The 22,644-nt window shown below is 46.7% G+C and overlaps 1 protein-coding gene across 2 annotated transcripts in view; it reads right to left on the bottom strand.

The window, feature by feature from the left end:
• Positions 1-20,782, bottom strand: part of MTMR11 (myotubularin related protein 11) — a 28,109-nt gene extending 7,327 nt beyond the window's left edge. For both annotated transcript variants that reach the window (XR_003853105.1, XM_029581084.1), the window contains exons 1-16: positions 20,419-20,782; positions 15,455-15,521; positions 9,998-10,134; positions 9,459-9,528; positions 9,015-9,157; positions 8,677-8,755; positions 7,166-7,313; positions 6,729-6,816; positions 6,497-6,585; positions 5,652-5,776; positions 5,028-5,100; positions 4,172-4,242; positions 3,836-4,008; positions 2,538-2,708; positions 1,734-1,979; positions 317-598 (exon numbers count right to left, since the gene is read on the bottom strand). Coding sequence is in view for 1 of the 2 variants with exons in the window: in XM_029581084.1 (XP_029436944.1) it covers positions 317-598; positions 1,734-1,979; positions 2,538-2,708; positions 3,836-4,008; positions 4,172-4,242; positions 5,028-5,100; positions 5,652-5,776; positions 6,497-6,585; positions 6,729-6,816; positions 7,166-7,313; positions 8,677-8,755; positions 9,015-9,157; positions 9,459-9,528; positions 9,998-10,134; positions 15,455-15,521; positions 20,419-20,475 (2,019 nt within the window). In the remaining variant the exon portion in view is untranslated. The remainder of the gene's footprint in view (positions 1-316; positions 599-1,733; positions 1,980-2,537; positions 2,709-3,835; positions 4,009-4,171; positions 4,243-5,027; positions 5,101-5,651; positions 5,777-6,496; positions 6,586-6,728; positions 6,817-7,165; positions 7,314-8,676; positions 8,756-9,014; positions 9,158-9,458; positions 9,529-9,997; positions 10,135-15,454; positions 15,522-20,418) is intronic.
• Positions 20,783-22,644: the final 1,862 nt, after the last annotated feature.

Below are 22,644 nucleotides of genomic sequence, written 5' to 3'. Positions count from 1 at the left end.
CCCCAAAAACCCCGAGACGTTATTTCCATGGCAATATATCACTGACTTAGGTCTCTTACTGGACTCAAATAGTTGCATTTCCTGAGGTGCTTAGCAAACGAAGCACAATTTTACCCTTTGGCTTTTCTGCCATTCTCTGGTGAAATCAGGCCTTAAATATACTTCCTTTCATGCAATTTATTAACAAACTCCACCCCCTCACCCCGAGGCTCAGTTGCTGACCCGCCTCAAAATGTTTTTGGCTTCTAGATTCTGTTTCTTCCTAGGTTGGTTTTATTGTGTATCTCTGCTGCAAAAACCACACAACAGATATTACCTGGATGAAAGAGGTGCCCCGGAGATAGCACCGGTGCCAGAGGTGGATCCAGGGACCCATGTGAAGGGGGAGCAGCGGCTGGTCGAAGGCCCAGGGGTAGGCTCTGCTGGGCTTGCTCCTCACCAATCTCTCTTGTTCCACCAGGCTCTCTGAGGACTGGGATCTGCGGGAGCCTTTTCTGAGGGCTGAACTGTGCTTCCAGGGCAGAAACTGGGTTTGCAAGGAAAGGACCCCCTTACTGAGGAGGTACACGCAGACATTTGCCGAAGGAGCAGGATCTAGCTGAAATAAAAAAGGAGGGAGAGAGACGAATGATGCAGGGATCTTCTGCAGGGGAAAAGGCAAACCAGACTCTTAACACTGAGCAAAGACACTAAATGCTACAGTCCAGGACCCAGCTCTTGGAACAAATACCCAACAGCAGGAAGCACACTCAGGAGGTGCACATCTATGAACAGTCCAGTTTATTTATAGGCTGCTTTTCCATAAAAAGCTCACAGTGGTTAACAATACAAAATGATGAAAAGGAGGAGTATAAACTGAACAGAGGCATAGTGAGCTCAGTGGCAGAGAGAGGATATTATGGATGGAGGGAACCCTTCCAGAACCCTTTAACATGAACCCTGAATCCGGCTACCAGAATGTGTGGCTGGCTATAGGAAGGCAGACGCAGGCTAGCCTGGCGGCTCAGTTGACTGTGCTGCCCTGCGCCATGCGGAGAGTCCCTGACTTGATTTCATGCACCCTAGGTCAACTGGGGTCACAGAGGCAGCATTCCCACTCTTTGATGGTGGGGTGAGGGGGGACCTACGACATTCCCCAGTTGACCTAGGGTTCAGAAATCGAATCGGGGACTCTCCGCATGGCGCTGCGCAGTACAGCCAACTGAGTCGTCAGGCTAGCCCAAGTCTGCCTTCCTATAGCGAGCCAAACGTTCAGCCTTCTGGGCCATGCAGTAAATTATAGTAACATAGACCTGACGGCAGAAAAAGACCAAATGGTCCATCCAGTCTGCCCAGCAGGCTTCTTATGGTAGTAACTGCCACTTCGTGCAGGTCACCCCAAGCCTTATATTAAGGGTAGTAATATTAAAAATCAAAACCAAGCAATTGTCAGACCCATAACAAAATTCCTGCTAGCAACATTTTTACAGGGTGAGCAGTCTTCCTGATAATTCAGACAGCGCTGCTGCTGCTTGAATGTGCTTTGCTTTTGGACTTGGCCGTAGAAGCAGTCCTGCGCTTTTTTCCCTACTGTCTGCATATCAGTACCCTAGACTGTAAATCAAGGCCCAGCATTGGTTGTCATCTGAATCTGATTCCCCTCCACCCCCCATCCCTGCCGTCAGAGTGGAGAGCAATGCAGTCTTTGCATGCACTGAGCCTCCCATCCACCAGCAGATGCCATATTCACTTACCTTATCTGTGGTGTGCAGGACGGCATGGCCGTTTAGTGCCACGTGGTTGTTTCTGGCAGTGTACACTGGGTTCCTGAACTGTGCTCGCTGCCGATGGCTGGAGTGGAGTGGCCACTCCCAGATGGTGGGAGGGCAGACGCTCGCTTCCTTTGCGGTTGCAGAATATATCCCTTTCAGTAGGTGCTCTTCGGTAATGAAGTCCCGCCATCCATTGACTGGGGTGTAGGTCTGGCTGAATAGCTTGCGCTGGAGACAGAGGAGAGCGTCAGACAAACTCTGAGCAGGCTCTGTGGGATAAGCCCGCATGTTAAGAAGAGAGACCCATTCCTATGTCTGTAGTTATGTTTTACAGTTTGCCCTGCAGAAGCATCAGGTCATGCCGGCAGGAGGAACCAATGGACTGCTGATAAAATCAGAGAAAGATGGGGCTGGAAGGAGGATCTGTTATTCCTAAACAGATGAGTGTGTCATCTGCTCTTGAGGAACAATGTGATTATTATTACGACTACTACTACTCCATTACAATTTGGTAAAGTGAGGGATAGGGAGCGAATAGATTTGCCCAGAGTCTGTGGCAGAGCTGGTATTGGGACTGAGGCACTGTATACAGTCCTTGCTCAAGGTCTGTCTGTCTCTCACTCACATACACTCGCGTGCGCGTCTTTGGGAGAGTAAGTTTACTCCCATGAGCTCTCCAGGCTCTTAGCTCACTGCTTGCACTATTAGCCTGCACTTTCTGCCAAGAGTGAAACAGTGCTCTGTACTGCCAGGGTGCTTTTACCTGGGCAGTGTGGTGTGGCTCACCTGGTTCCTGCGACCTTGTTCCCACTGGTTGTTGAACAGGAAGGTGCAGAAAAACGGGACATAGACGCTGTCGTGCAGAGCAATCAGATAGGCTTCTGTGAACTCAAAGGCAGCTGGGAACTGCCGGAGTAGCTGCCACATGCAGTCCAGGAAGAGCAGGAACACCGGAGACTGTGCAAGAAAATACAGCACACTAGGAAGCAAAGCTCCGACTACACAGACTGTGACCCTGTGTACTTCAGGTCCCAAGAGGGGCTTGGATTTGGGTTAAAGGAAGAGGGCAACCGCTTGGCTTTGTACCAGAGAGTATCTGCCCAGTTCCCTGGGTGGCAGGTTCACAATCATCTGCTTTCTGCAATGCAGCCTTCTCAGCACATATCACACAGGAGAAAAGGGGTACAAAGGCTAGTGGGTTGGGTGATGAGGTACAACCACATAAAAAGATGGGACCAAGAGACAAACGTTTTGAAGCTCTCTAAGCTCCAATCTTGCTAACAGCATGCAAACAGAGGCTGCTGTCTGCCAGAGGTTGTGATTGCCAATCACAGAGGCACAGCCAAATGGAAGACTAGGTGTGCTGGTCACATCAGACCGGCTATTCCCAGCTCGGCCAGTAGAGGTCACCCTAGGAGAGACAGAGCACTGTTACCAAGTGCCAGCTCTCCAAAGACTGAGATCAAGGTTTCTGCTATTGGGGGACAAATTTCAGCAGGAAGGGAAACTAACTGCGGGGCAAGCAGGTGCAGGAAATTACATGCGTGGCTTTGGAAACTCAAATCTACGAGCACATTTGATCTCCACCCCCACCCTCGGGGATGACCCCTCTTGTATTACAATGAAAACAGGTTACTCGAGCGGGTGCAATTTCAGTTGCCCTCGTGATATCTTGTGCTGTATGTATAAAAAGGTGAGGGAGAAAAAGGTCATGGTGACCTCGCCCAAGTCAATCTGAACAGACAGATGTGGTCCTAATTTTCTCCCCATTGTGTGTAGGGAAATGTCGTCTCTACTGATATCCCTAAAAAAACAAAAAAAAAAAAACCAACTGCAACTCCCTGCATGTAATGGGGGCAAAATCCAGGACTAGATCAGCCTGTTTGGATTGATCTGGCAGAAATGCCAACCCTACAAAACGAAAATATCCAGGGCCGACATGCAAGGAGAATTCTGATAAGGAAACCTGATGGTGGTGCTGTAAAAGACTGCTGGTTACCTGAGCCAGCAAGAGTGGTGCCATCTGACATATGGATTAAGGGTCTGGCAAAGAACCAGGAGAGCAGAGGAAGTCAGAAACTTACCTCCTCTTTGTCTGCCTCCTTCAGGAGGTTGAGTCGCTGCTGGAACGGATGGCCTGCAGCCACCCACTCCTTCTGAACCAGGCTCTGGAAGCCCGACAGGGTTCGGAAGTGGGGGTCTAACATCACCTGCGCCAGGGATGCAACCAGACAGTTCAAGTCTCGATCATCTGATTCTGTAAACCGAGAGAAAAGAAAGAGAATAAAAATCCCATCTCACCAGAAGGGGGGGGGGGGGGGGGGTTAAAGGACAAGACGAGATTAAGAAGTTGAACGGCATTTCTCAGTGCAACCTGAAGCGCGCCTGTAAGGAAGGACATGAAATGAGGTGACGTGTACCCTGGAGGACCACAGATTGACACCTGTCAGCAAGGAGCGAAGCCACTTGACTGGCCTTCCTCAGGCAGGACCTGCAGGAATAATGGGAAAGGAAATCAGTGTATGCACTTGGGTGAAAAATGAAACACATCCTCTTCCCCACCCTCTCTCACACACACCCAAACACTTTCTATACAGCAGTAATTCTACCTGTGGCTTTATCTGGGACTAGCTGAGCAAATCCCAGAGCTTGGTTTTTTTTTTCTTATTTTAGCCTTATTGTTTTGTGGGTATTGCATGACACATCAAATCGAATCCTCAAGATCTTCACTTTTCAATTTTACCCTGAATCTTTTCATTCATAAAGTTTCAAGATAATCAGAGGCTTAAATTAAAAAAAAAAAAAAAAAATCAGCTCCAGGACCAGCCTTGTCCTTCTTCTTGTAGCCAACACACAAATGTACAACCATCAACCTTGATAGGTCCCGAGAGCTTTACCATCTTCTTTCCTACTGAACACAGTAGCTGGTAAGACCTCCTTCTGTTAGAAAAGCAGGACTATAAGTCCCAGAATGCAATGGGACAGGAGTAAAACAGAGAGCATCTCCGACTGGACCTGGTGAAGAGGAGGGATCCGGTGCTGTAAACTTCTTGTCAGTGGGTTTTAGGTCTTAAGTTAGCAGAGGAAGCCTCCATGAAACAGACAGGAGTCAGTGGCAGGCTTGCTCACCAGTTTGCCCGAGAGATGTTCTAATGCCAGCTTCCTTTGGGATGCCAAGAGGAGGTAATCTACGGCAGCATTACATCCTCAAGGACACAGCACATTAAAGTCATTCCAAACACAAGCACATGGCAGCATCCACCAATAGTTTTTTACCTCACATGGTCCAGCCAGTGTGTGCTCTCCAGTGCAGAAAACCACTTCTCATCAGACACTGTTACAGAGAGCTCTGTAAAACAGGCAAGAACAGAATTATCTCACCAGGGGGTAAGGGGTTGTCCATGGCACGATCGATCGTGGTGAGGATGAGAGGGAAGCGACCCTTTTCACAATCAAATAGAAATGACCTCCCCAGAAGGAATAGCTTTGATGTATTTGATGTATTTGTGCCTTTAACAGGCATATCCAGATAAAAGACTGTACAGAGACCAAGCAAAGGCCTCCAACTTTGCCACTTGCAACCCTCCAACCGAGATGACCGTCCTATTGAAAAAAGTCTATTTTAGGGAGAAAATTGGAGAGCTGAGGCAGAGAAAATGTATTTAATATCAGCTCACAGAGATTTTTTGTGAGTGTAAGACTGTAAACCGCCTAGATGGGTGGTCTACAAATTTAAAATAAAGTGGATGAGAACAGAAGCATATCGGAAGGGAATCTGCACAGCATGTACACGTGCCAGCAATCCCATTCCAGCAAGTCCTACATCCGCTTCTCAGAAGGACTTTATACAGCTTCTTGGAACTGATCTACCAACTTCATCGCAAAGATTGAGCATAATACCATTAGTGCAGAGGGCTCGCAGCTTTAGGTAGGCCAGCTGGAGATCTAAAGGGCTGGGCAGGTCATCCATGGTGTCTACGATCACACACCGAGAGTGGTTTATAAGCATCATCGCTTCTACTGACCTAGGAAGGAAGGAGACACCATCAACATATTGGATTTTCCATGCCAGGCCACCAAAATTAGACTTTATTGCAAAGTGGGACACTCAGAGTGGAAAGAGAGATTCAGACTTTAGGTTACCATTACCCAATATAATACGACCCAGTTTAATAATGGTGTCCTGCAATTCTATAGTCTGAGATATCATTAAAAGCCACCGACATTGGTTTGCACTGAATTGGCTCTGGTGTTGTAGAGAGGCATCCCAGAAAAGGAATGAAACTCTCCGTGAGAAGAGAATATTCCTGGCCCATGGCGGGTGCTGTAGTATAACTACATGGTCAGAAGGTGCTGAAAACAGTAATGGCATTCAGAGAAACAGACACTGCTAAACCTTCAAACTAACATGAATTAAATGGCACCAAGGAAGCACCCAGCCCTGATACAAAAAAACTTGCCACTCAGCATGGGCAGATGAAGCTGATAGGCGCAATGTGGAATACATGGCATGAGTAGGACCAGAGGCTGCAGCAAAAGTCCCATTATTCCAGGGATGCCTGAATACATGAAGGGCATCCCTCACCCTTCCCAGCTACTGTAGTCCCCAGCATTTTCAGATTAAATGGTAAAGCTGGCATGCCCAGAGGCATCAAGACTGGCATGGATAATGGAACGTGATGCCAGGTGCCATGGGGTTTGCTTGGTTATGCCCTCATCAACTCTTCATCCCCCCAGCTGTATACCTCATGTCCTCTTTTTCTGGGTCTGTGTCGGGCTGGAAACTGGCTACTCGCAGCAGATCACTGCCACAGGGATGGTGCCAGGATAATCTCTGGAAGGCATAAAATCTGTCATCAGAAGCTTGCCCATCCCACTGTAAGAAATTCCAGTCCAGGGACAGCCCTGGCTCTCAGGCATAACCCCTTCCTGGTGCAAAAGGGCAGCCCCCTCCCCATGCCCAGACTGTGCACTTACAGGAATCCGACCCTCGCTGAAATGCGCAAAGGTTCTCTTCAGCTCTGTGTCTAGGAGCCTGCTGGGGACCATGAGGTATTTAGGGAGGCTAAATGAGAGAATTCAAGAATTAAAAGAGAAATTTGGTGCACCACCCCCAACTTCTGAATGCCTAAGGATCAAGGCCGGACCCACTGCAAGGCTGCTGTAGAGGCATCGGGCCAGTCCTCCACTTGGTTAAAAACTCTACGTACAGTATCTCAGATGGGAAGGGAAAGTGGTTAAATGCTTTCCCTGTTACCTCTGAAGTCTCCCCATGCAGATGTGAATGAGTGGGAAAGCTCACTTGAGTCCCTTGACTTCTTGTATCCTGGTGCACACCATGTGAATATCCCGAAGTTTGACAGCGCAGCCAAAGAAATTGCCCTGTTTACAGCCCAGCTCTCCACTGCCATTACCTTGTGGACATGTCAAATCTTTCGTTGATGAGGCTGACCCGCCAGCTCGAGGCCCCAGTACGTCTCAGCTCATTTTCCCAGTCCAGGGAGGAGTCGAAAAGCACCGTGGCAAACTCTTTCTGCAGTTTGCCCCTAATCTGCTCATTCTCTGAAATTCCAAAATAAGAAATCTGTCAGGCCTAGCCCCCCTTACCGAGTCACAGGCAACTAGTTCCTCTAAACTGTGCGGGTCATGAGCTTACACACCTAAAATGACACGATAGCATATCCATCTCTACTATATAATCATGCTTACGTATAAAAATTAGGACATCACATTCAATGTATTTGATGTTTATTTACTTAAATCAAATGATATGCTAATATAAAACTTAAAATGCAGAATTCTTTTCATTAAAACAATTCCTTAAAGAACACTTTAGAAATCTTGATATTTGCATTATACTTGCTCAGACACCCTTGGCTCATAGCGCAGAAATATGAACTCAATTATAAAGAAAATGTTGGCACACACAGCCTGTCAAAAATGAGAGGGAACATTGGTCACAGGAACAGGTATGGTTTCTGTCTTGCTCTAGTTATATGATTACTGTAGCTCTATATTTGGTGTCTCTACAGTTAAGCTGTCATTGTACTACTATCGTTTCTTTTCTCTAGGAACACTGTTGCTGTAGATCTATTCTGTCTCTCTCCGTAGTTGTATGGTTGCTGTCACACTATGAAAAGAACGGAACATGGGTCAGACCAAAGGTCCATCGAGCCCAGCATCCTGTCTGTGACAGTGGCCAGTCTGGGTCATTAGGAAGTACCTGGCAGATCCCAAAGACCAGATCCATTCCTTATTAAGCAGTGGTTTACCCAAGTCCACCTGGCTAATAATTGCTTATGGATGGTTCCCCTAGGAATTTCTCCAAGCTCTTTTAAACCCAGTTATGCTAGATGTCTTGACCACATCCTCCAACAACACATTCCACAGCTTGATTTTTGTGATGAATGAAAAAAGATTTTCTGCAGTTTGTTTTAAATCTGCTACCTGCTAGTTTTTTGGCTTGTCCCCTATTCCCGGTAAGTAACCATCTCCTATTTGTTTACCCACTCTACTACATTCATGAGTTTATAAACTCCTGTGATATCCTCTCTCAATTTTCTCTTCTCCAAGCTTAAGAGCCCTAACCTGTGTAGCTTATCATAGGCAAACTGTTATATCCTATTTACATTTTTTTCTTACCCTTCTCTGCACCTTTTCTAGTTGTGCTTTATCTCTTTGTGATGGGGCAACCGGAACTGCACACGGTACTCAAGGTGTAGTTAAACCATTTCTTGATACAGGGGCACTATGATATTCTCTGTTTTACTCTCCATTCCTTTCCTAGGAATCCCTAACATCCTGCTTGCTTTTTTGACCGCTACTGCAAACTGTGCTGACTCTTCTTACACGGTTGTTGTAGCACTACATTTGCCTCTCTCTCAATACATGTCTCTGTGCGCGGATAGTGCAGTCAGCTACTTACGCACATCTTGGAGAGCTACATTCTCACAGCATGCCGTCTTACTACAGTCCTGATGGGCTTGTGCAATGGCCATTGTTATCTGGAAGACAGGATTAACAAACAGGTGGCTGGCATTGAGAGTCTGCAGAAAGGAGCTAAGCCTTTGGTATCCCATAGAACCAATGACTTCCAATTGTTCGGGGCTGCATTACTTCACAGCACTTCTGCCACAAATTAAACTGGCAAACATGCAAGAAGTGCGATGCTGCTTCTGTAACATCTCCCAACTGACTGACACCCAGCCCCTGGAATGCTCTTTTACAGCACATGACAGCTTGCACCAGCTTCTAGGCTCTCACCCGGAAGGCCTGCGGCTCCAGCCCGCTCGCGTTAAAATGGAAGCGCAGAATACGGAAATCCTTGCAGTAGATCAGTAGCTCCTCTGGGATGAACTTCAGGGTGGAATGAGCAGTCAAGACCTTGGTCTTTGACAGGCTGCTTACTGAAACCATAAACCAAAAGGAAGATGTAGGTGTGAAACTCCTCTGCCCATCACTGCTAGAACAGGATGAAGGTGAAGCTGCTAAGGGCAGGGGAGGTGATCTGACACGGCACAAGAGAGTCTTCTAATGGGGAGAAGATCAGAACGCTACAGCCATGCACAATGTGGCCACAGGGGAAATCCAGATTCTCTAAAAGAAATTCAATAGGTTCACTATCTACCAGAACAAAAAACAGTTATTTAAACCCCCCCCCCCCCCCCCCCCACACACACACCTGGGCTATGAAGATCCAGCACTTACCTGCCACAATTCTCTCAATGCAAGGCAGAGCAACATCGTTGTCACTATTCAGGATCTGATAGTGATTATCCTGGGGGGAGAAGAAAGAGCTTCCTGACCCGGGTGACACATGGTGATCACCTCCACAGAGAAAAGTCTGAAAAGAAAGTTCCCCACCTCCCATCTCTCCTGAGGACGAGGCTTCACTAGATTCTGAGACTCTCTGCAAGGCACAGTTGTAAAATGTTCGGAAGCACAAGCAAAGCTTTGCTGGGCTTAAAATAAAGAAGTTACTTGGCCTTGCATGCTCAATGTGGATTTTGAGCCACCAAAACCTGCCTGCACAGAAAAGGGAGCTTTCACAACTGTGCATAATCTGAATTTTCAAAAGAAACGACAGGCCAGTTGGGCACACATTTTTGCACTTATTCTGTATATTTTGCCATGTAATATTACCCTATCCTCAATGTCAATTTGTGTGAAAATCAGGCTTTTCTGCATCTGTCTCTTGCAAGCTACTGGAGATTTAGCCCAGAATGCCCACCGGAGCGCCAGTGTACCTCTGTCCCCAGAGCTTGATCAGGTATGAAGGCAGTTCTTAGGTTGGTACAGTACAAGGTGCCAGGGATGTGCAGCACATCATCTCTGCACGTCACACTCTTCCTCACATGGCCCGCTTCTTCAAGGATGCATTCACCTGGACGGAAGCAAGGGGTAGGGGCAGTTAGGATATGAAACTGCAGCATCACCCTGGCTAGAATCCTCTGCCACCAGGTCCAATAACCATGAGTCATGAGGGGAAACTCATGGGACTGGGGGTAGGGGGGATGTACTCCCAGGGACTGCCACTTCACCCCAGGTTAACTAAGCAGGCCAATCCAGTCCTGGTTGTGCCCCATTGCTTGCATGGAGTTGCAGTTCTGATTTTCTTGGGGAAATCTATGGAAGAATCAGAACTCCGAATCCCTGCATGCAGTGGGGGCAAAACCAGAACTGGATCAGCCTGTTCAGTTGACCTGGGATGAGACAGTGACTCAAACATCTTAGTATGCAAAGGTTTACTGGAGTCCAAGGTCTAAAGATAGTTGGCAGCAGAGATGGAATTAGAACTGATGCGCAGGGAAATAGTGTGGTACTAGATAATACAGAATGGGAGAGAGAGAGAGAGAGTGCTGGGATTGGAACCCCTTGCCCTGTGCTCTGACAAATCCTCTCTCCTGTGCACATGCAATGCCTGGATTGACTAAAGGGAAGCTAGCTTACTGTTTTACCCTGTGCTGACAGTGAATGTGGACACTAAACATGAGGAAGGAAGCGGCATGCACCAGGGGCAATTAAGAACTGATCATTTGGAGGAAAAGGATGGGTCGCAACATTGTAATCTCCGGGGTGGAAACTGAGCGATAAGGTCCTGCTTGACCGAGAGTGTCTCATGTACTTGGTATCTCGACTGTATTATGAGGCTTAAGGCCCACGGTTAAGGTCCTTCAGCCATCGGAAAAGGCATAACCTGCGGCACAAGGCCCTTACTGCCCGAACAAACTCTTACCCGGGTACGGCAGAGACTCATTAATAAGCAATGACAGAACCTGGAGCAACTTTGCCTGGGCTCTTAACAACTGGACTTTGCTGCCTGCAACAAACAACCAAAGACATCCACACTTTTCAGCTTTATACCACAATCAATCAATTTAAATGGAAACCTCCCCCCCAGGAGATGACACAGCAAAGACTGAAATATTTCAGGTTACCAGGGGCTCCCTCAAGAGTCCCCGGAGACATCAGTCACTCCAGCTCTCTGTCTTTACCAGGGCTTTCAATCGATTGATTGATGGGCTCCTAGGGTCAGGACCATATACTTACTCTCTCCCGTCCCTTTAAGAATTCAGGCGATGGATATCAATTGGGAGCTACTGACCTGTGCCGACCCTCAGATGCTTGCTCCCAACGCAGTCCTTGGGTTGAAAAGGAATTTGCTGGCTGACAGCTGGTTTTGTGACTGCTGCTGGGGACTCGCCATGGCACGCAGATCGCAAAGGGCCAGGGAAGGTGGGGCTGTTGTGGGAGAACTGTCATCTGTGGAACTCTTCTTGCATTGCTCAGACAATTATTGAGCACCCTTCCGATACCCAGGAGGGATTCGTCAGCACTGAATGTTTGCGTTCAAGAACTCAGACATCCTGAGTTAAAACTCCACAGATGTGTATGGAAACCTCTCCTCCAACAAGCAAGCAAAACAGACCAAACCATTCTCTAATCGGCAGCCATTATACATTAGAAACATGGCTGTGATAAAGACCCTCAAGCCACTCTAGTCTGTCCATTTTCACTAAACCACTAACACTGCAGACTCCACTACTGAGGATCCTCTGTGCCCATCCCAGGCTTTACACATTGCACTCTCCCACTGCTGAGGATCTTCTGTGCCCCGGCCTCGCTCCCCCACCGCTGAGAATTCCCTCTGCCTAGGCCAAGTTTTAGCCTTCATCCCATCTCCCTCATTGTAGAGCTTGGTGGGTCAATAGACTGGATGGGTCAATTTGGTCGTTGCCTTCCACCATTTACTTATAAGCGACCACAGGCTGAAGCCTGCAGGGATCTACCACTGGTGCATACCTGGTGTCCACTTTTCTTAAAACAAGATTTTCCAGCTTAAGTATTGTGAATCAGGGAGTCCAGCCCAACAGGAGAGACATAAACAAAAGGCAGCAGTATAAGAGTACAAGGAAAACAGTCAAGAATACCAAGTATCTCATTAAAGACCTGAAAACAAAGAGAAAATGTGGCTTGTTTACATAGCTAATGTGTTCATGATTTATGGTGGACATGGTCCTTTCCAGGGGAGCTTTTACTAAGGTTTCCACTTTACCTAGGTCAACACAGAGAGGCCGAACCTGTTTTGGCTTTGCCCCATTCCATGCAAGGACTGGGTGTCCTTAAGAAAAGTAGGACTCTATGGCAGAGGTTTATAAAACAAATCCTGAGTGGAGTGGAACAGCTTGGAGAAGAGACAGCTAAGGGAGATATGTTAGAAGTTTATAAAATCAGGAGTGGGGGTAGAACGGGTAAATAGGGAATGGTTATTTACCCCTTCAAAGGGGTAGGGGCAGTCCATGGAACTAGCAAGTAGCAGATTTTAAACAAATTGGAGAGAGGATTTTTTCCACTCAATGCACAATTAAACTGTGAATTTGTTGCCAGAGGAATTGGTCGAGGCTAGTAGCAGAGCAGGCTTTGAAAAAGGGCAGAGGCCAGGTCCTTAGACAATTATTAGCCAGATAGATTTGAGGAAGAGAATGGTTCTCCCCATTTTGGATCGGCCAGGCACGTTCTCCCAGCTTTTGATACCCACTCTATTCTTCTTTCCCGCCTGTCAGAGATTGACATTGCTGGTTCTGTGCTCACACGCTTCACTTCTTATCTTTCCATTTGCTCTTAACAGAACAGTTTGAATGGACCCACTTTGTCAAGGTATCCAATTACTTCAGGAGTCCCTCAGGGCTCTGCCCTCTCTCCAACATTTATCTTACACCTCTCTGCTGTTTACTTGCTCAACTTGGTGTCACAAAATGTTTGCGGATGATTTTCAGTTCTTCTTCCCACTACGTTCCTCTTGGTCTGCTCCAATCTGCTTTGTATCTCTTTGCCTGCATTCCATCAAGACATGGTTCTTCAATAATAAGCTATCCTTAAATCTAAAGAAAATGAGGCCCTTGTCTTAGGCCATAAACCTGTTTTTCTATCTCTGATTCCCTTCAATTCATTGGTGATACTATTCCCATTTCTCAGTCTGTTCAAAATCTTGATATCATACTTGACCCGAAATTAACCATGGTTCCTCAGATAAAAACCATAGTTAAAAGCTCATTTAACAAACTTAGGCCTGGATTTATCAAAATGCAATAAGTATCGCATGCGATAGCAAAAGGGGCATGGTTTATGCTGAGAGAAAGAGAGAGAGCCTAGCCATAATGTCCTCTCCCTAGATAGGTATTTATATCTCTTTGGGAGGCCTACCTAGTAACTCGAGGTGAGGTTTAGGGGGTTAGGGGGCCACTTTGATATTCAAAGTGAGACATACGAACAGAACACTGGTCTCTTGTGAAGATTTGATGACCTTCGGAGTGAGGAAACTCACTCCAAGATGATATTTGTGCAAGGTTCTCTCAACCTAGCTTGATGGACACTCTACCTGGGTAACATCAAGCTAGGTGGAGAGAACATTGCACAAATCTCATCTTTGGGTAGTTTCCTCTCTCTGTAGCTCATCAAATCTTCACAAGAGACCACTGTTCTGTTCGTACGTCTCACGTTGAATGTCAAAGTGGCCCCTAACCCCCTACACTACTACCTAAACCTCACCTCCAGTTACTAGGTGGGCCTCCCATAGAGATATAAATACCTATCTAGGGAGAGGACATTATGGCTAGGCGCTCTCTCCCTCCCTCTCTCCCCCTCAGATGGCTAGGCTGGTGCTCCAGGAGCTTCAAACCTATTAAAACAGGCCTTTCAGGAAACATTGTGAAATGTGCTAACACCTTACCACCCCGTAACACAAGCTATCGCACGGCTTAACGCTACTGAAAAAGGTGTAGTTAAAATCGGCGTTAAGTCTGTGCGATAGCACTTTGCAGACTGGCAAACCCAGCCCATTCCCGCCCCTAACTCCTCCTCTTTTTCGGATTTGCATCGCACCATACGATATGGTGCTATCGCATGCGTTAAGGGCCTATCGCATGCGTTAACGGGGCTTTTCAATTGCGATAAGCCCTTAATGTATGCGAAAACGCCTTAGCACATTTTGATAAATGACCCCCTTAGTCACCTAAGACCCTACTGAAACCTACAACCTTTCGTACAGTTCTCCAAATCTTAAATCTTTCCCTTCGTAGACTATTGAAGCTCTCTTAACTTTGGTTTACCCCAAGCCATCATCAGGCCCCTGCAGATCATCCAGAACTCAGCTGCCCATCTACTTACTGGAACTCCAGTTCAAGATCATATTACTCCCACCCTGAAAGACCTACACTGGCTTCCTGTACCAAGGTGCATCAAGTATAAAGTTGCTGTTATCATCCACAATCTGCTTCACAATATTTCCTCCCCTTGGATTGTTTCCACTTTACAAATCCATACTCCAGCTTGTACCTTCCAGTCTGCAAATCAGCTTCTTCTAGATATCCCCTCTCCCTGATTAGTCAGGCTTTCAATGACTCACGAACCTTTCTGCTCTATATCTGAACCTGCTTTGTGGAACACTCTCCCCCTATCCTTGAGACTCACACAGGATTATAAACAGTTTAAGAAGCTCTTAAAACGTATCTGTTTAATGAGGCCTTCCAGTAAGCTGATTTAACTGCGATTTTATTATTTTAAATTTTGATTTGTGTTACTTTGTAGTCTTATTGTTTGTCATGCTTTTATGAATGTCTACTTATTTATCTATTTAGTGCTTTTTTTGTACCGACATTCACATGATACAGATCCTATCATATTGGTTTACAAGGAACAAGGGGGAAATAACGTTAACATAAACAAAGATAGCGAAAAGTTACAATAAAACAGGGGTACTCGAACTGTACTTGTACAGTTACTTGTATAGAACTTGTACTTGTACCTCATCCTGAACTATTCTTTGAGGGACGGGTAATAAATGCTATTAAATAGATAAATAAGTCACCAGGACTGGCCACTGTCAGAGAGACAGGAAGCTGGGCTTGATGATCTGACTCAGCAGGGCATTTCGTAGGACTACATTCATTGGGGCAAAACCAGAAATGGATTGGCTTCTCCAGGTTCACCAGTGGGAGGTGACAATCTCCTACTGGTCTCCTCCCGCCTTAGGCTCACCAACTGGCTTCATGTCTTCTGAAGAGCCAGGGGCAGTCCTTCACACATGGGTTACAATTTCTCCAAGTCCACAGATGCCAGGGGGAAAACCAGAACTGGCTCTGCATGTTCAAAGGCTACGGAGTCCATTGGTCATTCCAAATCCCTCAGCCCTATCTGCCACCCACCTGGGAAACACTTCAGTGCAAGCTTTCTGTCGTCCTTATTCACCTCGTGGACCTCTGGAACTCTCAGCTACAAGGAAAAGAAGACACGGTCAGGATCCAGGTGAAAAGAAGGTGCGCGATCTCTTTCCAGGGAATGCCTGGATCCTCAACACGTGGGTTAAGAATATCCTTCTGGCATTCCCAAGGGCCAAGAGAGATACCAGGAACCTCTCCAAAGATCGCATCTTCTCATTCTGAGGGATCACTGAGTGGATCAATAGGAGAGGCGGAGGTTAAAAAAAAGGAACGAGAGCAGTCAGGTAACTCCTTTCTCCCCTTTCAAAGAGGGAGATTCCAGGCCAGTCCTGGCTTTCGGACAACCCCCGTCCTGATTCATTCTGTATCAGCTGCCCTGATTGCAAATGGAGGAAGGACTACGATTACCACAATGCACTGGGATGTAAGTTAAAAATAAACAGGGTCATTGACAGTACTGAGCATGTTGATGGAAAATGAAGAGCTCTAACTCTCCTTGAGTCCATCTAACAGGGGGAAGAACTGAAAGAGAAAATAATGAGCACAGACTATTGCATGAACTCCAGGCTGCAACATGTCATAAGAGACAGACCGAGCCTGCCTTGGTTTTACCCCAAGTGCATCTGGAGACTTGGTCAGAGTTACAAGTCCAGAGATGTGCTGGGGGATAAAACCAGGATGGACTCAGCCTGTCCAGCTGATTTAGAGCTACCCAGCCATCCCATCATGGTGTTGTGTCCTAGCGGCAACCATTGGAGTGGAGGAGCAGCCTAGGTCTTTGAGCCACAAGCTGAGAGCCAGGGAAGACAGGATTAGAATCCCACTGCCGCTCCTTGTGATTTTGGGCAAGTATTGCCTCAGGTACAGACAGATTGTAAGCCCTCTGGGTACCTCGGATTCAGCATGGTGAGTAATTAAAGCCTTGGTAGGCTTCCAAACACCTCCTCATCATCTATAGACTGCTTTTGTGAAGGACAGATTTAAGGGCCTGAGCTTAATCCCAGGCACAGCTGGGCTGCAGCGTTCATGCAGCCTAACTAACAGGCCGATACAGTAAGGGCGCGTAAGAAAAAGTGCGGCAGTGCCGGGCGCCCGCTCGTTTACTTTTGTTACAATTTCTATTTCCTTTAATAACATGTCGAGTCGATTTTCGCCCTGCGCCTTGCTTCAGGAGGGGGGCGAGAGAGGACTGGCAATCCCCGATGCCCGAGCGTAGGAGAACCAGGCCACACCATGTTACTTGCTTGCTCCAACCCACCCACTTATTTGACCGGAGCCTGCTATTGCTGTCACATCCCTCTAACGTCAGGGTCAGGGTAGGCGGTAAATTAGCGGGTTAAAGACGCAGCAAAACAGTTGGTTAAAAAGGCGATAATTGGGCCGCACGTTACTGTATGGGAGGGAATAGCTAATCCGATCGTTTACATATCATATACATGCCGCGGGCGGAAAGGGATACGCGTCGATTTAAAGAAGCGGTAAGGATTGGTAAAAACGGATAGTGAATCGCGGGTTAGATTGACGCGGCCAAATTGTGGGTACAAAGCGGGTTAGAAACAGGGTAACCGCGGCCGCACTTTACTGTATAGGCCTGTGAGGAAAGTGTTTACCAGGGTTAGGCTACAAATCTTTGCAGTCAGGCAGGTATTCAGCATTGCATAGAGTCCAATAAATGGATCACCTAACCACCACTTTGGCATTCATAGAGATATTTGGGGTTTTGCATGAGTTTTTCCATTAGTACTTTTTAACTTGGCTGCCTGTGAAAGCCAGATTAAGACAAATAACTTGCTTTCATCTGAGTTTGAGGCACACAGAGAATCAGTTAACCTGCCCAAGGTCACACAGGGTGACAGGGGCAGGGGCAGCCTTAGAACGGTAGCACCCAGAGGTAAAAATGACTTTGCCCAAAGACGCTCAGAGACAGCCAGTGGCAGAGGCTTAAGGGTTTCTCCTGAATCACAGTTCAATGCTCTGACTCGTAGACCTTGCCCCATCCTCCCCAGCTCCCTCCAAAGCCTAGCCTTTCACTCCTCCCCAACTGCTGTTCTCATCTCCAATTCACACCTCTACCCTCACCATCCATTTCTTTTTCAAAGCAGCAGGCAGAGTGCATGTGGTCCTTGCAACCAGGGAAGGGGGAGCAGTGGGAGCCCAGGGCCACACACCCCTCCTCCCTGCTTTGGGACAGAGGAGGGGGGAGAAGAGAGGGATGAGGTCTGTGGGGGGAGGGGAGAGCGTCACATTAGGAATTTTACATTGCCAGACGGCTTCCAGGCACTAGCCTGGATGCATCCATTTTCTATTTCCCCTTTTTCATTGTTTGTGACCCCAACTGCAGCAAAGAAATACAAAATTGAAAGTCAAGAAACTTTTGTGAGATGTCCACGTCACAATCTAGCACAAGACTTAGCAACAGCATATATGTTTTTATATAAATTAAGATCACTTTCAACATATCAGCAAAGAATCTTTTCACATTTGGTGTTGGAACATTAAGTCTCTCCGTTCTCAGCTCCCTGGCTGAAAGGGATGTGGTTAATATTTTAATTTAATTACATACACAGTAGGTTAATGGTTAACAAACCTGTTTTAAGAGCCAGATCAAAAGAAAGCACAGCCATTTCTCATGAATGGATCATGGCAGAGTGCAAAGTTCTTCCAGTCTGGGGCTTGTGGGACAAGAGGTGTAGAAAGCTTCCCCTGAGAGGGGAGCCATACCAGCAGGGAGGACTGAATGGAGATCTATCATGGTACAGAAGTGACAGCTGGCAAACAAAGGTTGGAAAAGAATCTGTAGCCCGTGTGTCTCCAACAGTCAGGGACCCAGCTGGTAAATTCCATGCGAACACTCCCAAAAAGAAGCGACTCCTTGAAATGCCCAGATATTATCCCCTCTTCATAAGGCTGTTAACAGGAGGTTTCATCTTCCTGCCTTGGCCATGGTCATTTCAAGACCAATTGGCCCACCCAGTCTGCTTACTGGAGAGGTCCTTCCTCCGGTAGATGAGCAGACTCGTTCCTGTATACAAACCAGCATCAGCTCTCTCCACCCACCTCCCTCCGCAGCCCTGCAATCTGGCCGGAACCTGTCTAAAACCCACCACGATGCTGGGCAAGGGTTGCCAACTGGCTCCAGATTCTCCTGACAGGGTTTACTCCCATTGCATGCAGGGACCAGTAGTCTTACTTTTCTTAGGATTTACAAAGGGAAATCAAAACTACAAGTCCCCTGCATGCAATGGAGTACATGCAGGGCTGGATCAACACCGTCGGGTGAATCTAGAGCCAACTGGCAACCCTAGTGCTGGCCACCACCTCCACTGGTAGGCTATTGGGATGAAGTGGTAGGACATTAGCCCTCTTCCCCTCTAATACTGCATCTTCAGCCCTTGGGTCTCAGACTTTACCCTCAGTCTTAACCCAAAGAGAGGCTGAGTCAATAAAGCTGGTTTTTAATAGTCAAGCAATGAGTGCTGTAGGGATGTAGTAACTTGTAGATTTCTGCATTGCACATAGCCCCACAAAGAGGACAGTGTGTCTTACCCAGGGTCCAATATGTCTTCCACATGGGAGTCAGAACTCGGCCACTTTTGGTGGGGTCTCCAAGCCACATAACTTACACTGATGGATGTCAGGGGCATGGGCTTTGTAACTTTGCAGTTTCTCTCAAGCAGTGCTGCGTACCCCGACACCACTGAGAGAATCATGACATGATTACAAAAAGGCTGAGGGCCCCAATTCTGGCACTCAGCACTGTTTCCCCACTCAAGAACAAAGTCTCCAAAATTTCTCTAAACCCAAATATTTCTCTGCAACAGCTATGGACTTAAATGTCTGCTCCCACTCTAACTAAACTCAGTTTGTCCATTGTTTCCACTCTATCACTTTGGTTTTTTAGGTCTTATCCCTAGGTCTCCTCTTTATGTCTAAAATTATATTTAGATTTCTGATATTTTTACATCTCCTTTTTTATAAGTAAAAGTCTGCATCTTTTAGCATGCCACCCTTCCTAAGCACACTCTAAAACTATTCATGCCTCATATGCACTGCTGCAGCACCTGCATGAGCTTTTGATGACAATCAGCACAGCGGCATCCCCCTCATTTACTTCAATTCATAATGGTGGAATTGGGTATTAAGCAGGAAAAACATTCAAGCACTTAAAGAGGGATCTTAATTATCGTTTTTCATTGACACATTTTGATTATTAAGTATTAAGAGCATCATAACATAAGGACAGGTTGCTGCTCTTCAGATGTTTTATCAGCCTTCCCTGTAAAATGAGGAGATGGTCTCTGGTCAACCCCCATCACCAGCAGTGGCACGGTTAGGAACTGTGGCAGGGCACTGAGGAGGGCAGCTTGTGCCCCTGCTTTTGCTGGCAGGATTTCTGGTAATCTAGCACCAAAACGTAATTCACATAACATGCAAATACTGCTATTAGTCCTCCACCCCTAACCTTTCAGCTCTCAGACTTCAAAAGCTAAAATTGTTTTTTTTTTCCCTGACACTGTGTTGTTCTTTGTCTAGCCTCAGCCTGGCAAACAATAATCTTATTATGCTAGGAACGTACTGGGTGGGGGAGGCTAGTATTTCGTTTGGAAACAACTTTTCCCTGGAACCATGAGCAGCTTTCTCAGACTCCCGCCAAAGTCCAGTTTCTAAGGCATCTTAGCCTGCCATGGGGGCTCCTAGCTGACCACCCTGGGGTGGTTAACATTCAGCACCAATACAGGCACAGTCTGAGGACTTTCGGTGAATAATAAGGGGCCTTCCAGACTGCAGAGCTGAAAAAATAACCCTGGCAACTCAGCTAACGTCAAAGAAAAAGGGGTTTGCTTGAAACTTGAGATGATGGGAAAAAGAGGAAAACACTCTCATGCTACCACCCAAACAAAATGCAATACTTTTATGCTTTCCCTAGCTCTCAGCTTTTTACCACTTACCGTGGGCTCTTGCACATCCTGCTTCAGTTTAAAAGAATTCTTGGATCCGGATAACATCTTAGAGGAGCTTCGGAGCCGGACACCGAAAGAAGCGGGCAGGAGGGGATTGCCCAGGACGAAAAAGGAATTCAAAGTCAGGTTTACAAGAACGGGTCGCAGTCCGGGTCCCGGTGGCTGAAAGGTTGCTGCTGCCTTCCCTCACTAACTCCCCAGGATCGGGGGGCTGGGTTTTAGCTCCTCTCTCCCCCTCTGCTGCCCTCCAGCTTGCTCAGAGGGAGCACTCCCCCTCATCAGGTCTCTCTGCCGCTGAAGGCTGCTCCTTGCTGTCAGCCATCGCCATAGTGAAACTGACACTCAGAAGGGGAGGGTGAGGGGTAGGTAGAAGGGTGAAACTGACACGGCAACCACATGGCTCCAGCTCTTAAAGGAGAGGCACCCACCTCTTCTTCTAAGGGGAGCACGTTCCCTCTGAAGCAGAACCAAGCATTGGACATGGGGTTTTCTCTCCCTCTCTCTCTCTCTCTTGTTTTGCAAGAAATTTGATCATAGGACAGAAAGCAAAATCTTTTCATGAGAGACTCTTAAAATCTGCCAGGGGTTTTATTTATTTCAAAGAATTTATTTTCCGCACACAAACATAAACATGTTCGAGGCAGATCCCAACATAAACATTCAAAAATAAAGCATGTAAAACAAAAAAGCTTCAATAAAGCCATATAGGAACACGCGGTACAAAATTTCTCTCCCCTAAAAAAAAAACAAACAAGGACCAGAATCTGCAAAGGTCCACTCGCTAATTAGTCTGAACCTCTCTCTCCAAAGACTTGAACAAATAAATAAGTCGTTTAAAGCCTTTCTGAAAGATTTCTGACAAGTCGTTGCCTGAGGGAGCTCCATCGACCTGGCACAGCTACGGAGAAGGCTCTCAGAAGAAGGAATCTCCAGCACGTTTTTATTAGCAGATCTCAATGCATGTCCATACTAGGGTATGGACTCCTTTTATACAATAATTCATGTATTAAAGAGAGTAGCTTGTACTGAATTTTCCATTGGATTGGTAACCAGTGCAAGGATGACTAGATCGGAGAGAGAGGATCACGAATCTTTGCACCGGTTAACAATCAAGTGGCAGCATTTTGTATAGCCTGAATGGAATTAGCAGGGAGCCTGGTACAGAGGCGTTACAATAAACCTGGCCTGTTAGAATAAGTGCCTGCAAGACCGTGCGGATATCTTGTGGATCAAAAAATGGTTTCATCCACCTATGTAGACATGACCTGTAAAAAGAACTCTTTACCACAGAATCAATGTGATTCCACGTGGACAAGAATGGTTTCCACACAGGTCGTCCGATTGGGATGCTGTGAGAAAGGGGTACCCGGGAGGCAGATCTTTCAGGGGCATAAGGATGACGAGCTCGGTCTTTTCCACATTTAGTCATAATTTAATTATGAGAACCATGAAGAACTGAAGGTCATTGGCATAAACTCCATAGTTTACATCAAAACATGCCAGTACTTTACCCGGTGGGGTAAGGCAGATGTTGAATAATGTCGCTGATAGAGCAGAGCCTTGAGCTCTTGTCAGAGATAGAACCACCAATCCTAATTTGATAAGAACGGTCAGATATATACGAGTCAAACATTCCAACCCGGCTTGAGGCAATCCTAAAGACAGAAGATGATGCAAGAGAATCATGCGGTCCAAGGTATTTCAAGGAGAGCCATGACATAGTCAGTACTGTCATCAAATCCTCCAATATTAGTTGTCAGAGCTTGAGATTTGCAAGTCTCTGTGCTGAACTTTTTTTTTTTTAATCCAAATCGAAACTGGTCAATGAGGACATCAGTGAGCTGGGCTAGTACAATAGACTCAATTACTTTGGCTAAGAAACGTAGTGATGAAAGTGGATGATTCGCTTGAAAGGTTGATTCAAAAAAAGGGGCGGCTCAATTTTTATTTCGCCATTTCTACAGCACCCCAAGCCAGGGTGCAATGAGTCTCTGCCCCAGAGGGCTCACAAGCAGAGGCAACAAGAGTTAAGGTGACCTGTCAGAAGCAGGATTTGACCCCAGGTTGCCTGGTTCCCATGCCGTTATTCTAACCACTGGAGCAGGTGGGCAGGAGAAATTCAGGAAACGGCAAATTATAGCCAATGCCACCAGATACAGGAATACAATAAGGGGCGTTTGGCACAGCACCCACTTTAACCCTCAGTTGTGGGCA

This window comes from Rhinatrema bivittatum, chromosome 16 (genome assembly GCF_901001135.1).
Source record: "Rhinatrema bivittatum chromosome 16, aRhiBiv1.1, whole genome shotgun sequence".
Classification (NCBI taxonomy): domain Eukaryota; kingdom Metazoa; phylum Chordata; class Amphibia; order Gymnophiona; family Rhinatrematidae; genus Rhinatrema; species Rhinatrema bivittatum.
Note: the sequence above shows the minus strand (reverse complement) of the source record. Positions and strands in the feature narration are given on the sequence as shown.